Raw genomic sequence first — 21,947 nt, 5'->3', positions numbered from 1 at the left:
AAACTTTTTGTAAGAAAAAGCACTTGATATGTTAGTTTACAGTTGTTACTTGTTTTTTCTTCGTGTACTAATAATTCAGCACAACTAAAAATGAAGATCAATGCATTCTAAGATCAAATTTCGTGATTAATAAAAAGACAAAAAATACATAACTAATTAAATTTTCATGTTTTGTAGGAGTATTTGTTAGTTTCAACCACCATAGGCAAAAATGTGTTTTTGGAAAAACACTTTATGTGAGAAACTAAGAAATTTTTCTATTGGTTATGTACAATATTAAAATGCATGAATAGACGAGAACCAAGAATTATATTCACATATCAAGACTTGACGATGGCATCAGTAATAATAATAAAAATAAAATTGTCATGCCAAGCATATATTATACTTTGTGTACCTAGAATATTTTGCAGAACGCAAAGGAAAACTTATAAATTCCCTATATGATCCAAGGTCTTCTTTTTGTTCTTTATATTATTCAAAAAAAGAAGAAAAAAAATCATCAACAAATACAATATCTACTTTATCTTTGTGTAAGTAATTTCTTTTGTCTCGCCCATGCACAATGATTTTTCAAAGCAATTATTGAAAGATAAAATTTAACCACTTACCTTGGAATGTAAATGCATACGTTTCAATCTACTACACCTTAGTTTTCCGCATTAAATTTAGCTTCTTGCATTTTTCTATAAGGGAATTGGTGTCTTACCTAAAGTGGAATTAGGTGGACTTTAATCCCATCCTGATTGACGACTTATGCACTAAGTATCTAGTCAATCTTTAGTTATAATATTGATCGTATTATACTGCGACCAAATATGGCCGACAATAATTACCCCATTTGTATAGACTCTTGTATCATATTGTGTCTCACAAGCACATATAGATATTTCAGTTATATTTCTCAATATAAAGCTTTAGGCATAATAGCCTTATGGTCACAATGAACCATAATGGGTAGTATCAATTTTTCCTTAATGGTTTCATTTAATAATGTGTTTCAGTTATTCATAATCTGTTTGAAAATATTGTATACGATTGTTGGAGAAATCGTACATGGAATATGTTGCATGATACAAATAATTTTGGATATACTTTGAATCATGTAAATTCGTTTTTCTTATACGATATTTTGATCATATTTTATGTTTCGGGTTACACGAAATTCGTACGAGGATCAAACATAATAGTACTGAAAATTTAGGAGAAAATGCGAACAAGTAAGAGATTGAGGGATTATTTGTGTATGAAAAAATATATTTTCTAGAATTCTGTAGAAAATATATTATGGGAGTATTTCTATACATTTTACACAAAATGTATGACTTTACGTCACTCTTTGTGTTTTCTCTTTTTAATACATATTTCACCCTCTGTCTTTCCCTAAAGATAACAGTAACATATAGATGGGAAGTCTTTTTTGAGAAAATTTTAGTTTAACTATAAATCCAATATATATAATCTTTTTTTATTTTTAAGAACAAAATTTTAATTTTAAATTAAAGAAATTCTTCTTCATTAAAGTTATTAATTCAAAATTGAATATTTAATTAAATTTAAATTTTGAAGGTTAAATTGTAGAAAATAAATAATTTAATTCCTAATATGAAAAAAATAAAATAATAATTAAAAGGCAACACAATATTTTCTGAAAAAATACGTAATTTTTTCCAAAACAGTCATATTATGGAATGCAATCTTCTTTTAGTTATGAAAAAAAAAAAAAAAAGGAGAAACTGATTCACAATTTAATTATTGCGTTGTTTTATACAGTTTATTTGTTATTTCACACTTCATTCAATATTGTATAAACATTCTTGAGTGCACCCGCACACAATACTTCTTACAAATTGTTCAATACAACATTTATCATCTTTAAATAAATCCAATAATAATAAAATAACTGACATCAGTATTGTATCCGCATTATCATTGCCAACCAAACTCTTTGGGCAAGCTGCTTAGACTTCTCTTTGGTCGCTTAAGACACCGTTTTGTTTTTAAATCAAATATATATTTTCTATATCATATATCAAACAAAAATTAAATTTTTCATTCAAAATATAGCATCAAATATTTATTTATATTATATTATATATTATTTTAATTCAAAAATTTAATATTTACTACGAGCTTAATTCAAATCATATAAAAAATACTAATGTGTATATTAGTGGATCCAATCAATCAACATTGGCCATCGATCATTCCAAACTCTTTTAAATTTTAAATTATATATTACTAAATTAATGCATTTTATAATATTAAAAATAAATAATTACATTGAGTTATCAAACTTATTAGACCTAATTTAAGAAAAATAAGTATATATATACACAATAATTCATCAATTAATGGAGAAAGCAATGTTTCGTAGAGAATAATATTTCATTTCATTACAATTATAAACTCGCTAGAAGGTGTACAATAGGAATTAATAGTACATGACTAAAGTCTTCACCCCTATACTTCATAAGGTTGACATTATTTATATTATATGTTTTAATAATACAAAAATTTTGTAGTTTACTCTTGGCTAATATTTTCACAAGATTAAATATAAAAACAATAATGATATTTTTCAATAATATGGTTATTTGAATATCGGATTATTTTTTAGTATACTCATTATCCTATTTCAATAATATAATTCAATATATCACTAAAAAAAATAATATATTTCACTAAAAAAAATAGTATATTTGTAACGGAATTCCGTTATTAAAGTTCACGTAGCTAACGTAATTTCATCTCAAATTCCGTCTCTAATATCATTAGTAACGGAAAAATTGAATTTAACGACGAAAAAATCTTGTTACAAAATTGATATTTTTTTGTAGTATTTGTAACGGAATTCCATCCCTAAAGTTCACGTAGCTAACGTAATTTCATTCCTATTTCCGTCTCTAATGTCATTAGTAATGAAAAAAATAGATTTAGAGATAAAAAAATATTTTGTTACAAAAATGATTTTTTCTTGTATATGCATCATACCAAAATAATATATATTAACATCGTAAATATATACAAATGTATTTTTTTCTTTTTGTTAGTTTGATTTCAAATTTTTTTAAACCATGTAATTATCGTAATTTTATAAGTAATTTTTTTTTAAAAAAAAAAAAGAAAGAAAAAAACATTTGATTTAGAACAAAAAGAAAACTCCAATGTAGCAAATGTATTCAAATTATTATATGAAACTTCGGAATTGAGTCAACACATATAATCAAGACAAACAACACATACCTGATAGACATTATAGTATATGATATAATTTTACATAACACAATATATTATTGATTTCAACGTAATAAATATATTTATACAGGATAATACTTCTATACAATGCTAAGATGTGATCAATGTTTGCATTCATGGAATGGGACTTTCTAATTCCTAATATGAGAATCAAAATCAGAATCAGCCACCCCATCATCATAATCATCATCAAACATTTATATATATTTCAAAACTAAAGGGCCATTATTGTTATGTCACCTTGTCTCCTAATTAGATCTCTCTTATTCTACCTCATTCTCTCACTTTATACATACGCACATATATATATTCTCTTCGTCCGTTTTTAAGGTCATATTTATCTTTTGCGTCATTGTATTTAACATTAAAAATATTTATATATTTATATAATTTCTTTTACAAATGTCATTATATTAGTATTGTAAAACACTAATTAAAATATTGTTGCTACTGTATTTTGATATAATAATTAATATTTGAATATCAGCACGCATAAAATAAATAAGATCCTTATAAACGGACGGACATAGTATAATACATTGATGTTAATTAGTGTTCTTGTTGTTGCAGACATGTGCCATTGATGGCTCCATTATCTTAGCCTCTCTCTCTCTCTCTCTACCATTGGAACCCTTTTTCTTTTTCCCCTCACTTTTATCTGCAAACTAAAAAATAAAAAATGAAATGCCAGAACTCTGATTCTCCCCTTTCATCCTTTTTATTTTATTTATTTTTGTTGGACAGTTTCCTTTTGCTTCATACAAATTATAATATATCATATTTTGTTTGTTCTTCAAATTTTTATTGCCCTAAAGTTCCCTGTTTCTTCACAACCAAGCTATTCAATCTGACCTTCACATTCATAAATACATACATATAGGAATATATATGTATATACATATGTGTGACATGGTTGAATCTTGCTTAGTTTGGTAGGGACTTTGAATTGGATTTCAATAATTGACAATGTTCTTGGTTATAATCATGGATGAAGCAGGTTTGATCTTTAGAATGGTATTTTTGTAATTTGCTAAGCCATCTAAGGAGAGAGTGGTAAAAATGGAGGGCCCGTCGGCGTTGGCGTTGACGCCGCGGACGAAGATGACGAAGCAGCTGACCGGGAAACGGGACGACACCGTGCTGCATTCCGCAGCTCGGTTAGGTAACATCGCCGCCATTATGGAGATCATCGATAATTCCGGAGGCGGCGACGAGTTAGTCCGGCTGCTGTCGAAGCAGAACTCAGCTGGCGAGACGCCATTGTTTGTGGCTGCCGAGTACGGCTACTACGAACTCGTTCGGGATTTGATCAAACAGTACGATTTGGCGGCTGCCGGAATCAAAGCCAAGAACGGGTTCGACGCACTGCATATCGCCGCGAAGCAAGGCGACTTAGGTATATACGATTCTTCGTGTTCTTCGATCCGTTCTTTTTTTCTTTTATCGATGTTGGTTTGGTTGCGCGCTGTTCGTAGAAGTCGTGAAGGCGCTGCTCGACGCGCATCCGGAGCTTCTGATGACGGTGGACACGGCGAACACGACGGCGCTGCACACGGCGGCAATGCAAGGCCGGATTGACGTCGTAGAATATTTTTTGGGAATCGAGAGCAGCCTCGCTAATATCGCTCGAAGCAACGGAAAAACTGCGCTCCATTCCGCGGCGAGGAACGGGCACGTCGCCGTAGTCGCGGCACTTTTGAGCAAAGCGCGCGGCCTCACGACCCGGACCGATAAAAAGGGGCAGACGGCGCTGCATATGGCCGTTAAAGGCCAGAATCTCGACGTCGTCGAGGCGCTAATTGGGGCGGATCCGTCGACGGTTAGCATGGTCGACACTAAGGGCAACACGCCGTTGCATATCGCCACCCGAAAAGGCCGGGCTCCGGTAATGTATGTGTTTATAAGCTTTGGAATACGGCGAAAAATTTATCGGGTTTAGCACGATTGTAGATCGTCGAGAGGCTGCTGAGTCGGAAGGAGACGGAGACGGGGGCGGTGAATCGATCGAACGAGACGGCGGTGGACACGGCGGAGAAGATGGGGCATGTCGGGATTGCGGCGGTGCTGCGGGAGTGGGGGGTGGTGAGTGCGCGGATGATCAACCCAGAGTCGTCGGAGAATATTCCGGGGACGGCGCGGGAGCTGAAGCAGACGGTGAGCGACATAAAGCACGAGGTGCATTACCAGCTGGAGCATACGCGGCGGACGCGGCGGCGCGTGCGGGGGATCGTGAAGCGGATAAACAAGATGCACGCAGAGGGGCTGAACAACGCAATCAACTCGACGACGGTGGTGGCAGTGCTGATCGCGACGGTGGCGTTCGCGGCGATCTTCACGGTGCCGGGTCAATTTGTGGAGGAGCTTCCGTCATCGCCGTCGTCGTTGTCGCTCGGGATGGCGAACATTGCGGGGCAGACACCGTTCCTCATCTTCTTCGTCTTCGACTCGGTGGCGCTGTTCATCTCGCTGGCGGTGGTGGTGGTGCAGACGTCGGTGGTGGTGATCGAGTGCAAGGCGAAGAAGCGGATGATGGCGGTGATCAACAAGCTGATGTGGGTGGCGTGCGTGCTCATATCGGTGGCGTACCTGGCGCTGTCGTTCATCGTGGTCGGGCACGGCAGCGGCAACGAGCGGTGGCTGGCCATCGGAGTGACGATAATCGGGACGGCCATACTGACGACGACGCTCAGCACCATGTGTTACTGGGTGGTTATGCATCGGATCCACCTGAGGAGCAGCCGCCGGACGATGCTCCGGCGGAACTCCGACGGCAGCCGATCTACGGCCGTGTCCTTTAACTCGGATGATCCTGAAGATTTGGACACTAAGAAAATGTACGCCATTTGATTAATTAATTAAAGCACAGATGATAATTAAATAGCCAAGTCAAAAACGTTTTTCCAATTACTAATATTTAGGTTGAAGCTCATGAATCCTAAGAAAGGAGTGAACATATTAAATTGTAAAGATTACGACACGACAATTAGCAACCGTAAGCAACGATTTTGTTATTGTGCTGATTTGAGAAATAACATTATGTTTGATTTCCCAAAAGTACAAGCACTTCATAATGCTTTATGTAGTATATATTATGCTCGATACTATACTGTATTGTTAGTTATTCAAATAGTATCAATTCAAAAATCTATAAACCTCGAGAGTTCAAAAACATACATTTTAAATACAGTGCATACTACTTTAAACTATTGAAGAATGACATGTGCTGAATTTTAAAATTCAGCGCTGTACTGATAGCATCCTGCAGCATACGGTATTACTACCGGCAACACACTGTATGCATTTATATAGTACAAATACAAACATAAACTAACAATCTTATACAGTACAAGCAATTGTTGATTTCAGTACACCACATACTGTTATACAATACACTTGTAATTATGAACCAACACCACAGGAATTAATAGCTCATGCTATAGTCTAATGCAATACAAATAATAGTTGATTTCAACACACCACATACTGTTATACAACACACTTATAATTATGAACCAACCGTACCGGTCTTTATTATATACAGCATGTATATAATAAGACACTGATGTTTGTATACATTAATAGTGCTGATTTGAAAAATCAACACAGTGCCGATTTTTCCAATTCAGCACTCTACCTGTCCCCCATTGCACAGTACTTTGTGGAGAGTTGTTGTCTGAAAAAATCAGCACTGTAACTGCACCGGTAACCATACATACTAGTAGAGGATCAAGAAAATCAATAAATTCTTGAGAGGCATAATATAAAGATTGAAACGAAACTGCATGACTCAAACGGAAAATGAAACAGCAATGAAGCTGTTTCAATTAGTTCTGCAATGTCTACTTTCACAGAGATGATACATAGATGACTACAAGTCAAGTCTACAACAGCTAACAACAAGGACAATGGTTTCTTCTGCCTAAAAAAAACAAAGTAAACTGAACATATACACACTAGCATGCTAATTAATGTTGAGGTAGAGTTGGTCTCTTTTCCAACATGTCATAATGAAGGACAAAATTATCCTGCATAAGTTTGTAAAGTCCATTAATCGACTAACTAAAGATATAGCTGAAAAATAAATATAACAAATTTCAAACCGAAAAACCAACCTTACGAATTGTTTCCCACGTGTTTGGATCAAAACAAATATAGGAACCCCTCTCATATGTATTTGTCTTAACAAGAGGCTCTATGTTAGTCACTCTCATAAGCCAAAACCGGTGCTCTCTATGATAGAACCAACCCCTATTATACCTGAAAATAGCAATGTAGGAAGCTTAATAAATGTCACCTGTTGCAAACAAGATCATTATCAACCGTGAAAGTCGAAGCAAACACTAACCAGCGCGCATTAAAATGTACCACAAAGATACCAGCATGAAATGTAGCAGAAGGGTACAAACAATTCATTATCTACGGGATAATTCTCCACAAGCAGTATAGAAAAAAGAATATATCATAGCAGAAGGGTACATACAATTCATTTGCAGCATATAATTGAGCTTCATCCCTCGGCATACTGCATAAATTCAGTAAGAGAGTACATACGTTGTTTTTTAAGCAATATCAAAGGTAACAATTGAAGTTAAAAAAAAAAAAAAAAAAAAAAAAAGCAGCCTTACCTGTAGAAAATATAAAATAATGTGTCTAGTTGGAACTTTGAGAAGTATGCTTGCTGCAAATAAGCGATCATAATTCAGCAACGTGAAACTGGCTAAGAAGCAAAGTAACAGATAACAAGGATAGTAAGAAAACTCACACTTAATGGCGGAGGTTGTTTGGCATAATAACATTGTGGCACTTTAAACTCTGGGTCACCCTTGGCAGGCTCCTCTGACCAAGGAGAAGCAAAAGTTTTGTGGAGATTTTCAGTCGAATTCAAGTTCAATCCTAGTGTAGTTAGATCAATTCCAAGTGCAAGAGATGTTAAATCTGGATCACTCATTCTTATAACACTTAACAAACCACGTAAACCAAATGGATCGGAAGGTGCCTGGGCAGACTGCACAGGCTTCATCCCTTGATCCCTGAAAGGCTGACCACCAGCAGACAAATTTTGTTGAAGGCGAAATTGGGGTTGACTCTGATGCTGTTGATATTGCTGTAGAACCTGATCGTATGGGCCTACGCCAGATACTGAACTTGGAGAATTCAGAGGCCTCAATCCGATTCCTGGGGCTCCACTACTCTGGATCATCCAGAATGACGACATACAAACAACAGGCATTACAAATTGCTATAATACACAATGCTTTCACATGTTGAATGTAAATGTGCGTATTGAAAATTGAAATCAAATCAAGCATCTTTCAGGTGTCAGTTCCAATGCATAAGTTAAAAAATAATATATAGACCTTTAACTCCTTCAAGAGGAACTTTAACTTCCCACCATTGTCAATCACAACACAAAGTTCAGAAGTGCCCACAACATGCAAAATAAAAGCAAGTTGCCCAGTGTAACTGAAGAAAAGATGCGGCAAGCCACCCATGGCTCATGTTATGGTACAGTCAAGCCAAATGCAGATGAAGATAGCTGACATGCTGTACATGATGACATTTTCCCTAAGGAGTCTTTACCACATATGGAATCATTATTCAAGTTGAACATTGTCTGCTTATCCATATTCAACTTACGGGGAAGTATTATAAAGGATTCTCTCTAGTCTGTTCCTACATCTTCAGAAATTGAAGTGCATATTATATTTAGAATTATTATATGCTTAAAATTATAGTTAGAATTGATTTTGTTTCTACATTTGATATTGTATTCTCTCTATGAGAAAGCAAAGTCCTATACAGTTTCAGCCTGCTTTATAATAACTTACAAGACAGGAAAGTCAATAATTCCTGAACACCGAAGAGCAAGAAAATGGAATGAATAAAACAGAAGCTCAAACAAAAGATAGATACAATAAATGGGAAAGCAGTACAATATTCTTCTGTAGGCTTTTATATTCAATGAGTCATATGTTAATTAAATTTATAAGCTAGATTCCAGTAGATTCAACAAAGTAGGTTGCATGAGAATGGAGCCACCTTGGACAAGATTACCAATACAAGGAAGTATATAGTATTCTCTTCAAGAAATTAGATCAAAGATTAGACGAGTTTGGACTAGCTTCAAAGCCCCAAAGATATTGGGTTATGCTACACATTCAGGTAGTACACAAGTCAATTGTTAAAGCATATCAACAAGAAATTAAAGATACATATATTATTAAAATTGATCTTTCTTTGATTTAGACACCCAATATTAGCCTTTCTGGACCCATAGTAATTCAAACCTAATATAACATGGATGAATTCATTTTTCTAACCACACGACCCAATCAATCTAGCACAAAGTAACTTGTCTTAGGACTGGTAATAATGATAAAATGAGACAGAATAAGAACTCGGTTGAACCACACCTGTGAATGATAATTTGAAAGAGATGAAGGGAACATCTCAGCGCCATGTAAGTGGAGGAGATCTTGGCTATTTACATTTGTAAAGGGTCCACCACTGCCACTTACAGCTGGAACATGTTGCTGTTGCTGTGGCCGATGAGATGAGTATGTTGTCCCCAGATTGAAACCGGAAGAACGGCCTATCTGCATTTTCAAATAAGTGAATCTAAGAAAAACTAGCAGAGCTATTATGGTACCAACTTCAACTTTGAATCCTTACAGAAAAATGTTGAGGCTGCATCACAGAGACAGAGGTGTCATGAAGCTGTTCTTTCTGATGAAGATCCATAGAATAATCAGTATTGCCACCTGAAACAAAATTAATGCTCAAAAAGACAATAACAGGGCGTATAGATACTTGAAGTCCCTGAGAAGAGGTTCTAACTGAAAAGGACAACAGAAGGGATATATGAACTCCATCAACCACGCTGTCCTTCCTAAAACAGACGCATGAGTAATAAACCAAATAATATTTGCAGATATACAAGATTGTTAACAAATTTCCAATCCCTAACATTGAAAAGGGAAAATGAATTTGAACCAGTCAAAACTAACCACATAGCAATGACTAGATGAAAACAGGAAAAATAAAAAAGAAATCTTTCACATAATAAATGAATAACTGATAAACAGAAAAGAAATCTCATCAAGCACACACAAACGCATAGAGCTAAAAGGAAAAGATAATAGCCCCACCAAAGGTCTATTAACGATACTACATACTCTTCCTCATCAATTAAATATATGTATACACAACAGAATGGCAAAAATATAATTATAAACTCAGTTATCTACACATGATGATATGATGATCTTGTCTTGCAACATCATTTCAGCATGCCCTCCGCCCAGAAGACTAGGGTCAACGTCATAATGACACATGGTTATGGAGATCATCAGACCATGATGGAGCATGCAGTAAGGAAAATGCTTAGTATGGCCTGTCGATTACAGAATAAAAGGACAGCCTTATATTCTCCAGAGTGAAAGGCAGTATGGATTAAGAGAATCTCAGACTAACCTAGTTCAAGGAGAACCAAGCACAAGTCAAGTATGCAGTATATTGATGGGAACAATGAGTTGCATTCACACATGAATATTTAAATAAGGTTTATGAGGCACATCAAACGATGAGCATCTCAACTTCAACCTAATACATTTTGTAACTTAAGACAAACTGTATAATTTGGAATAGCATAAGAAACCACATCAAACTTATTATAATAGATAAAGGTACCTTTAAATCCAGGTAAAGCTGGAAAATCTTCATTTTGAATGCTGAATTCTTGATTTTGTTGAACGATAGGACTAAGACCTTGTTTTCGTAATGAACCTAAAATTGCAGAATTATGTTACAGAAGAGGTTTGCAGGAAAATAAAAAGAAAAATGAAAGAGAATTCTAGCTAGCTACCCAATTGTCCTTGAGGACCTCCAGAAGAACTGGGACGACTGGTCAATTGAGGAAAATCATTGATATCAAAAGGGGTACCATCATTGGGATTCCCGTCATTCAACATGCTCATGCTAGTAAGGTTATTCATAGGTTGAACATGGCTTTGAGAAAACGGACCACCAGCAGATGGGTAGTTGGCACCTAACATTGATAAAACCTGTGGAGAAGCTGAATAACAGAAGCTTCTTTATCACTATAAAAACTTAATGATAGTCTAGAACAAAGTTCTAGGCAAAGCCAATTACCTAGGTCATATATATAATTAAAATTTTTAAATAACCAAGCACCATAAGCACAAAAATATCATAGAAATATTTGTTAAAATTACTTGATAAAAGAAAATGTAGCATGATCACTTTTCAATATAAGTACATCAATACTGTCAAAGGACTTAGTATCCATGTGCGAAACATGAAACATAATGGTTTTATAATTTTAAATTGGTTCAGCAATCATTTGCAAAAAATGGAACAGGATAGCATTGCAAGTCAAAAGTGGTTCAACAGAAACCATGTGTATTGATTGTCACAAAGTTCAATCTCTTTGGATCATAAAGGACTGAAGTCTCCAGCCTAGATTTAAATAAGTAAAAAAACGGTCCGTTTGAATCATAAGGAGTTGGTTGTGTCAGGAAAAAATTTAGAATAAGTGAAACAGATAACATAATCCTTAATGACTACAAGTTTGTTATCAGAAAGAAATCAAAAGAGAAGCCTCTTTGTGCTTAAATGAGAAGTTCCAGTCAAAATAAAATGAAAAATTGCGTGAGAAAAATAGACAATCCAGAGATTTGGGTGGGTGGGGGGGGGGGGGGGTGATATAAACAAAAATAAGCATATGCTTGTTAAGAACCAAATCGACAAATATGTGCAAACCATGAATATTAGACCTAAAAGATGGAATAATAAATCATCTTTTGAGAGAACAAATATATCCAGGGAGTCAGGGACGTTAGTAACCTTAGACCAATCAATTTAAGACCCACTAAATATTGAGATTGTAATAGCGAACCACAAGAGGGAGAAGAGATCACATAAATGAAAATATTTGTCGGGATCTTATAACGGTTCACACCTCCTAAATGCACTCAACATTCAGTCAGCAGATTTCTATAGATCAAATAACAGTTCCAGACCAATCCTTATCCAGATGATAAACCATTATTACACTATATGTACACATAATGCATCTATCCCATACTGAAATCACCATAGAACAACCAGAAGCATTCATATAACCATAGTCGCAATCTAATAAAATAGATAAAAACACTACTTTTGTCGAGCACCACTATCGACCACCAGTGGTAGAATATCAGAACATAAACAAGAAAGCTTTCCAACTAAAACAGAGCAAACTTGGAAAGACTTCCAGGGCTACAGCTAAATTGAGTCTGTAAATTACCTTGTTGCAGCACCCCACCCATTAGCCTATTTTGTCCTTGCACATTTATATTTCCAGAGCCGCTGTTAGCAGTTAAATTTATGCGAGAAGCAAGGCCAGGCACAGATAGGCCACCTGAGCTAATATTTCTGCCAATGTTTCCACCACCAGCTATACTACTCACCGAACCTGAAATACGTGGCACAGTATTTCCTAGAACAGGAGAGACACCCAAACCAGGTACAGATGTTCGATTACCAATTGCAGCAGAGCTAGGAAGAATACCAGGGATAGAACCACCAACTCCATTGTTGTTACTGCCGTACCCTTGGTTTCCAACAACACTCATACCACCTCGGCCTGTCAACCCTGAATGAACATGTCCACCACTGTGAGATATCTGCAGAGATATTTTACAAAAGGTCAGCCAAAGTAACAATATAATCCACAGCATCAAAAGATAATAGATGCTGAAAGAAGGTTCAAACCATCAATTTAATATAAAACAATAACAAAAGGAACCCCAAAACATTCATTTAAAATAGTTTCAGGGTTCCTAACCTGTGTGTCTTCCAATACATAATTGGCATCCCAAAAACTCAAGCATCACATGTACAATTCTTTTAAGAGATAACATGTCACCTGAGAAAGAGCCACTGGAACATTATTTGATGCAAATCGCCCACTAGAGAGATTGGCAGCAGCTTGTTGCATACCGCTAGAAGGTATGTTATTTATAGTTGTACTCCTTGATCCAAGTGCAGATGGCATGTTTGGAACATTGAAACTTCCATGAATATTATGCAGCCCCTGAGGCACATTTCCTGCAATTGAAAGGCTATTACTAAACAGAATTTGGAGAAAACAGATAAAACAATTCTAAAAATCAACTCACCAGTATGATGAAAAACTGCAGATCCATTACCAGACTGAGCAGAAAAGGATGGAGAGAAAGCACGTCCTGTACTGTCAGCGAGACTCGATGTTGATCCATTAAGTGATGTCTGCAGAACAAATAGCCTAATGCAATCAATCAAAACTTGTAGCTAAAAATTGCCTTCAGCATGAGATAACTTAGTCTACAAAACTTCATTGCAATGTTGTTTAGTATGATGCCTGGCATAGTGCATGCCTTGATAAAGTGAGAAGCATAATTGCCCGACATAAGATTATAAGCACATGCATGCATGCATGCACGCACACATATATAGTAGGTTTGAATTAATACGACACTGATAAATAAATCAGGTACCATATTGTTCAACTCTCATTAAAAAAGAAAAAATAAAAAGGAAAAAACTTTGTACTTATCAAAGTAGCCCGCATATTTTAGTAATTTTACTAAGTCCACAGCAAAAATTTTAGCATCTGTTGTAACATATTTAGAAAGCAATTCAACTAGTGAATAGTTAGAGTAATATATCAGTATATCTTAGTAATAGCCTCACCAATTCCAAATAAAGAGTAAATGAGCACATATTAATAATTAAAAGTTAATATTAAACAAAACAGATAATTCTCCCCAACTTTCGGGTAGGTAAAACTTAACATAGAACTCAGGAAAGAGATGGGATATAAGTAAAGGAGATAAGAAAGTAGTAAAATGGCAAGAGTAGATTAAGAATACGATAAAAACATCTAAATAGAAAATGGACAAGTTCCACCTAAAATCAGAACTGTATAACAGCATATTACTTTAAGGCTACGTAAAATTGCAACAAAACAGAAGGGAAATATACATTGAACAGCCCTGACATTTTGAAAATATCAAAAGGTCATGAATAGGACTTTTGGTCAACAAGCAGTGGCTTCGCTTTCTTCCTGGGTCAGAAATATCTTCAAATGAGAAAGAGCTTGCTGGTTATAATCTGGATAGAATAGGAGAATTAAACAAATAGTCAAAACAAACAAAACTATAAAGAACGCATATGCTTCCACTATTGCATACAGCCCCCAAAGGTAATAACTCATAAAAAAACATATGCATAACTTACAGAGGCAGGAAAAGTATCCATCAACAAAAGAAAGTTGTTAAAAACAACAAACAAAAGCCATGAAGAAGAGAGGCAAGTCAATAAGTATGGTGGTCATACCAAACTCAAATAGATCGCGATTAAATATAAACATCCATAAGACATTACAGATACTTCATATCACCATCCATTGTCGAATCAAATTCTTATTTACATCAAAATGTCTCAAATTTGCAGGGCTGACTTTATGGAAGCGATGATAATTGCAGAGCTAGGGCTACAATGAGAATGCTAAGTAGTTGAATAGCATATGATACATCAATTTAACAGCTTCTCTGCATTCTGGGCATCAAATAAATATCTTATTATTTCCAATTTTCATCGCAACATGAGCAATCCAACAAATGAAGCCTTCACCAGTACATGTAAGTCCATAAATCTGAAGTTAGCAAACTCTATGCAGAATATTAGCTAAAACTTCCCTAAGTTTAGCTTTTTCCTTGAAATTCTACTTGTTAATAACAGAAAAAATAGAGTTTCTAGGTATAAGAGGAAGTGTGAGAGTTGTCTACTTCAAAAACCACAGAACCGTCTATTCAATAAATGAAAATGGCAAATCCTGTTTGACAACTGCAAGAGCTAGAAAGTAAGTGGAATCTTTGTGTTCACCTTTTTATTTTTCAATTCCCATCAGTATGAACAAGCATTTGACTATATCATGATCTTTCAGCATTATCCAAGTTTCCATGTGGCACCTCAACATAGAAGTACCAAATGTTTTTTCCCTACTTTATATATTCTCTGGCAATCATTGCATCCACAAATCACATATTTTCCAACTCCATTTTTTGTAAAATAATAATAATAATAATAATAATAATAATAATAATAATAATAATAATAATAATAAATCAAACATATGTTTGGACTTCAATCCTTTTGTAATTTGAAGCCTTAGAACTTTCAATTTGATCTTCCATGACTACATTTTTTATTCACATTTTTTTTTTTTTTTTTTTTTTTTTTTTTTTGCAATCTGCAAATAATATGAAATTTGAATATTTCGAAAAGATAACAACTTAATTTCATACACTTAAATTTACAAAATTGTATGAAGATAAACTCACAAAGATAACTTCAATCACACAAAAATGTATAAAATTAGAACCAATCCACTTCGCACCTAAAAAATTCCAATAAAAGAAACTGAAAGTAACCCACCTATCCCCAAAGAGCCAACAAAAATTAAACTAATTGACTTCAACCCTTTAAATCAATCTAAAACCAACACAACTAATTGCAACTAACAGCAATCAATTCAAACCCTAAATAGCATAGCATCCGGCATTGAAAAAAATGATAACAGCAAATAATTCAAAATTAATGCAGAGATTAACTTACAAAGCCTCCCACACAACTGTAAAAAGAAGAAAACAACAAAACGACGACGACTCAACGAAGCTTCCCTGTCTTGGAGTACGACGTCTAAGAGCAGAGAAGAAAACTACCAGGAAGCCAGAGAAGGATAAGAAGAGAAGACAACGGTAGGAAAGTAATTTCAAACTTGGAGGTTAGAGAGAGAGAGAGAGAGAGAGAGTAAGAAAGAGAGAAGACGAGAATCAATGGAAATGGAAATGGAAATGGAAAGAAAGGAAGAAGACGATAGAGGGATCTGGAAGTGGAGCACGACTCGACTCGATTGGATATGATATGGAACGAATGGTAAAATATACTTATACTACTACTGCTATATATATATACATATATAATAAAATTATATTGCATTGTCACATTTATTTTTCATTTTATTTAATATTAAAAATATTTTTATATTAATATAAATTTTAATAAAAATATTTATATCAATTTTTTATTTTTTATTTTAATATAATATTTAATATTTAAAAATTAAAACGATAAAAAATAAATGAGACCTACGAGGCCAAGGTAGTATAATTTAGGGTTAAGAATAAGATTTGGTCTAATAATTTCAGAACATTCTTTAAAGGGAACGGGGGAGTGTGTGTTTTGATGCAGGAACTTTTAAAATTTAATTGTATTTAACTTTATTTTATTTTCTTTTAAAATTAAAAAATATTTATTGCAAATTTTATAAAGTACTCAATGATTCATTAACTTTAAAAATCAATAAATTTTATTGAATTTTAACAAATCATTATTATTATTCCTCTTGTTATTGTACAATTACTAAATAATATCTTTCGTCTCTTAATAATTTACGTGTTTTTTTATTTTGATCTGTGTCATAGCAAAATATTTATTTTTTTAGTAATTGTATTTTTTACTAATATTAAAAATACTCTTATAATTAACAATATATTACACAAATGTCATTGCAATTTATATCACACATGGTTATTTTAGTTTTCTCTATTTTATTCATACTACATCTCAATATTACTAATATTTTTAAAACTAAAGCAAACGGATAGATAGATAGATAAAAGACGGATTGAGTAATATTTATTAATATTATTATAATTTTTTAATAAAAATAATAATTTAAAACTAAAATATACTAGTTAATTATTATCAATTTTTTGAAAATATGTATTTTCATATTATAAATATAATATTTGAAAAATATTATATATTGTCAATTATTTAATACATTATGGGTGTGTTTGTTTGGGTGTCTGGATTTTGAGTTGAGATTTGAATAGTAAAAATTTTGAATTTGAATAGTTATATGATGTGATATAAATAGGTGATGATGTGATGTTTTGAATGTAAAATTGATTTTTAGTATAATATAAAAAATGAAAAATAGTTGTTTGATTTGATGTTTTTGGGGGGAAAATTTTGGATAAATAGTAGAATTTTGTTAAAAACCTACAAACGAACAAACCCTATATTGTCATTTCTATTAAACTGAACTAGATATTTATATTTTTTTGTTAAAACGATGGATTATATTTTTTTAAATTTTTTGATTTTTTTTCAAAAATCGTAAATTATATTATTGATTTATTTATATCTTTATTTTTATTTAAAAAGTTATATAAATAATAATAATAATAATAATAATAATAATAATAATAATAATAATAATAATAAATTGATATATTGAATGATAATATAATAAAATTATAAAATTGAATGATATACACAATCCTAGTATTACGTACTTTCTCCTGTCCGTAACAAAGTCCAAGTCCAAAATAGGCCACTTGTGATTTTGCAATAGATTAAAAAATAATAATATGTTATTAGTTAGTGGAATTGTGTAAAAAATTTTGACATTTTGCCTGTAAATAAATAATTGTACATGTAATGGTATTTTTAGGTAAAAATTAAAAATATTTTATTATTAATTTATGATAATTTTTACTAAAAATAGAAAATTGATATTTCAGAATGGAATAGACCAAAATAGTAAATAGTATACTTTGAATTCCGCAGTGGAATATGTTACAATATTTTTATATTATTAATAATTATATATTATTTATTAATATTTATTTTGTTTTATTTTATAAAAATATAATAACATATAATAACTTTAATTATAAATTTATTATATTTATCAAACTTTTGTTTTATATAAATTAATAAAAAAATATTTTATAATATTACTAAATTTATATAAATTCTATAAATTTATAAAAATTCCGTATAGACTTTGTGATTTTATAAATCCACATAAATTCATAAATTTTTTTAAATCTGAAAAAATTTAATAAAATATCAAATGAATACACTCCATTAAATTTGGAGACTGTTTGGCAAATAATTTATTTATCAGTTTTAATTTATTGAAGAACTTATCAATAAAAGAAACTTAATTTAATATTTGATGAAGTAAAGTTTGTTCTTTTAACATTTTAAATCAAAATAATACAATTTAGCATAATTTAAATATAATATTTTATTAATAATTAATAATTAATTTTTACCGGAACCACCATGGCCCAATTATAATTTAAAACCAAACAAACACACGTTAAGAAAGTCTAAAAGGTGTGTTTGTTTAGCCTTCTAAACATCTTCATTATGCAATCTAAAATATATGGGGCGTTTGATTGTAATTTTTAATATCATTATTAACTAGTATTTTATTATTTTAAAAATATTACATTATATATATTATTTATGTTTTTATATTATATTAAAAAAATATTTTTCTTATAATACAAAAAATAAGAATATTGTGGACAAAAAATTGTGTTATTTTTAATAAACATAAAATTTGTACAAATTATATTTGATTTGAATTTAAAGCGGGTCATATTCTTTAAATGGGTCATTTGATTCTCCTTCCGGGTCGATTTATTTTCCAACTTGATTTTCGATGGCTTCTTTGATCCGAAAAGATTTGTTCTTTGGTTTGATTTTGCCGGACTTTAGAGGGTTTTGGTCTTCATGTGGGCGATTTGATCATTGGTTTTGGATTTAATATCCTATTTGGACGATCCGAGGCTTTGATGTTTGATTCAGCTTTTTCGTTTTTGGAGAGCTTTGGTATCCGTGTAGGCAATTTGATCATCGCCTTTGGATTTGATGTCTTCTTTAGACGATCTGAAGCTTTGATCTTTACTTTAGCTTTGCCGCTCTTGGAGGACTTTGGTCTCCATGTGGCGATTTGATCATCGACTTTGGATTTAATATCTTCTTTGGACGATCCGCGGCTTTGATCTTTGGTTTGGCTTTGCCGCCTTTTGGAAAGCTTTGGGGCAATTTGATCATCTGCTTTGGATTTGGTGTCTTCTTTGGACGATCCGCAGCTTTGATCTTTAGTTTTCTTTTTCCGCCTTTTGGAGAGCTTCGGTCTCCGTGTGGGCGATTTGATCGTTGGCTTTGAATTTGATGTCTTCTTTGGACGATCCGCGACTTTGATCTTTTGTTTAGCTTTGCCGCCGTTCGGAGGGCTTTGGTCTCCGTGTGGGCGATTTGATCGTTGGCTTTGGATTTGATGTTTATTTTGACGATCCGAAGCTTTGATCTTAAGGAGGTGAATTTGGTGCTCCATAACGCTTTTGGCGGCGTGTCCATTTTACTTTTGGATCGAAAAGAGTTGAGTTGTTGTTTTGGTGAAGAACGCGATGAACACCTCGAAGCTTGAACTTTAGATGCTCTTCCTTGGCTTTGATGGATTCTTTAACGGCTTTTGTAACTTTGATCCTTGAAGAGGTGGATTTGGTGTTCCATAACACTTTTGGTGCGCGTGTCCCTTTGACTTTTGGATCGAAGAAGGCTTAGTTGATGCTTTGGTGAAGAACGCGATGAACACCTTGAAGCTTTGGGATGGACTTGGGAGGCTCTTCCTTAGCTTTAACGAATTCTCCAATGGCTTTGGGAGCTTTGATCCTTCCTCCGACTCGGACATACGACGAAGAACGTTAACTTCATCCATTTGTCAACCAATATTGAATCATTTGTCCAAATCGATGACTTTTCGACGAAGAACGCTTCGAAGGACACGAACAACAATACAAAGAGAGTCTAGAGATTTACCTCTTTGCTTGAATCATCGAGGTAACTTCGGTGTGTCAAATGAAATGGCCATGACTCCTATTTATAGGGGAGGGGTGGCCTTGGCTGAAATGGCCATGACTCCTATTTATAGGGGAGGGGTGGCCTTGGCTTCCTTTTTGAATGGTGCCACGTGGCGTGTCCTGATTAGCCAATATGAAGATTTTATAATCTTTCCTTTTCCATCGTATGTTCTTTTCCATTCTTACGAATTTGATTGTGCACCTTCCTCGCCAAGATCTTTATATCATTTTTTTTCGAAAGATATTAATTTATATACTTCATTTATTGACAATATTGATTTATTTTGCTATCAAATTTATTATGACTTTATTTATGCACGTAATATTTGTACGGTATCTTCCATTTTAAGCAAATTTTTGCATTAATGATTGATAATTATTGTACAAAAATTAACATGTGCATAATTAAATACCATATATTTATATTATTGAAATTTTATTTTCTTTCAAAATATATAATATTTAATTTAATTTAGACATTCAATTTTTAATGCCTACAAATATTATTTAATTTGATACTCTCTCCGTCCCATTTGAAAGGGATATTTTGTAATAGTTTAAAAAATAATAGTATTTTATTTATTTATAAAAATATGTAAGAAGTCCCATTTTGATATTTTATAGTAAATTAAGAAATAATAGTACTAGTATTTTATTAATTGGTAGAAATATATTAGAGGTTTTAATATTTTAGTTTTAATATATAATTATTTTTTTTAAAAAAAAAAAGATTCGGAGTTAGAGAAACAAAAGTGACAAAAAAATATTTGAATTCAAACAAAAAAAAAAATTTCTGAAATAAAATTTAAAACAGCGAAAGATCTGCAAAAACTCCTAAACAAGCAAAACATATATCTAATATTCTACTTAACCAAATTAAAATCCCTCCAAAACCCAAACACTAAACAAACCCTAAGGATGTGGTTTTTTTTTTGAAATCTATCATAGCTTTTTATTATTCAAATTCCTTTTTTTTTTCAAAAATATTACAAATTTATTTTACATTCAAAATATTATATCAACAACTATTTATATCGCATCAAACAACCATTCAAATTCAATTTTATATTATTCAAAAATCCAAACTCAAAAATTAAAACTTACAGACAAACACATCCTATACCTCTTTCCCCGAATCCCCAACCTTAGCCGCCGTGCACGGCAGCATCCACCGCCGGAAATAAGCTCCGATCATCGACTTCTTCTTCTCGCCACCGCTATCTCTATCGCTATCAGTGTTGTCATCGACTTTCTTACTCGTCTTCTTCTTCTCCTTATTTTTTGCATCCTTCTTCCGATTCCTATGTTCTTCAGAATAAGTAAAAGGATAGCTTCGTAGGAACTTCGATCTTTTCCGATAAAGCCTAACCCTCGCCTCCCACGGGTCGGGTCCGAGCCGGCCGTAGCGGTCGGGATCGGCAGCCACCATGCGCGACGTGAAATAATCCCGGTCGGCGTCCGGCCCATTTAAGACCGTCGAGAATTTGACCCGCTTCCACGCCGGAGGATTGTTTTCATTGTCGCCGTCGTCGTAGAATTCGACATTGGCGGGAAGAGTTCTTTTGATCCATGACAAGGCTTCCATCGTCTCCATTATCTCCGCAGTGGTGGCGCGAGTTGTGTTCTTAGATTTGAATATTTTCATGTTTTCGATGATATGTTATGTTACTAATTAATTTGATTATTTCAATAATTTTCATGACTTAGTTCTAAGTGGTGTGTATATATTGGGAGAGAAGATGTTGTTTGCATGATATTAGGGTTTTGGATTTGGATTTGGATTTGGATAGGGGTGTGAATTTGTGTTTTTTGGTCGTGTTCGTGTCGAGTTGAGTCATGGGGATAACAAAAAAAACTGTCAATCTGAACTCGACCCGAATTCGAAATCTGACCTGAAACCCTGGACCCGAA

The 21,947-nt window shown here is 33.3% G+C and overlaps 2 protein-coding genes and 1 non-coding gene across 6 annotated transcripts; 2 read left to right on the top strand and 1 right to left on the bottom strand.

Moving 5' to 3' along the window:
• The first annotated feature begins 3,785 nt into the window (after positions 1-3,785).
• Positions 3,786-6,307, top strand: LOC127266716 (ankyrin repeat-containing protein At5g02620). Its single transcript, XM_051297073.1, has 3 exons — positions 3,786-4,654; positions 4,734-5,143; positions 5,209-6,307. The coding sequence occupies exons 1-3, from the start codon at positions 4,318-4,320 to the stop codon at positions 6,103-6,105; spliced, it is 1,644 nt and encodes a 547-aa protein (XP_051153030.1). The 5' UTR covers positions 3,786-4,317; the 3' UTR covers positions 6,106-6,307.
• A 670-nt stretch (positions 6,308-6,977) lies between these two features.
• LOC127239220 (probable NOT transcription complex subunit VIP2) lies at positions 6,978-16,236 on the bottom strand. 4 transcript variants are annotated; one of them, XM_051257271.1, is made up of 15 exons: positions 15,922-16,236; positions 14,287-14,415; positions 13,443-13,551; positions 13,190-13,371; positions 12,833-12,947; positions 12,569-12,736; positions 11,123-11,332; positions 10,948-11,043; positions 9,931-10,019; positions 9,672-9,854; positions 8,021-8,449; positions 7,884-7,936; positions 7,739-7,780; positions 7,371-7,515; positions 6,978-7,283 (listed from the first exon to the last, which is right to left on the bottom strand). In XM_051257271.1, the coding sequence occupies exons 2-15, from the start codon at positions 14,302-14,304 to the stop codon at positions 7,224-7,226; spliced, it is 1,899 nt and encodes a 632-aa protein (XP_051113228.1). In that variant the 5' UTR covers positions 14,305-14,415; positions 15,922-16,236; the 3' UTR covers positions 6,978-7,223. The 4 variants fall into 4 exon arrangements, with proteins under 4 accessions (XP_051113228.1, XP_051113225.1, XP_051113226.1 ...); XM_051257268.1 differs by having other exon boundaries at positions 12,569-12,947; XM_051257269.1 differs by having other exon boundaries at positions 12,569-12,947; positions 14,287-14,383.
• LOC127239507 (small nucleolar RNA snoR35) lies at positions 13,443-13,523 on the top strand. Its single transcript, XR_007836141.1, has one exon. It is a non-coding gene; the product is annotated as a small nucleolar RNA snoR35 (small nucleolar RNA).
• Positions 16,237-21,947: the final 5,711 nt, after the last annotated feature.

This window comes from Andrographis paniculata, unplaced genomic scaffold (assembly GCF_009805555.1).
Source record: "Andrographis paniculata isolate CXL003 unplaced genomic scaffold, ASM980555v1 Contig77END, whole genome shotgun sequence".
In the NCBI taxonomy this organism is placed as follows: Eukaryota; Viridiplantae; Streptophyta; class Magnoliopsida; order Lamiales; family Acanthaceae; genus Andrographis; species Andrographis paniculata.
The sequence above is the reverse complement of the archived record's forward strand: the minus strand, read 5'-3'. Positions and strand labels throughout refer to the sequence as shown.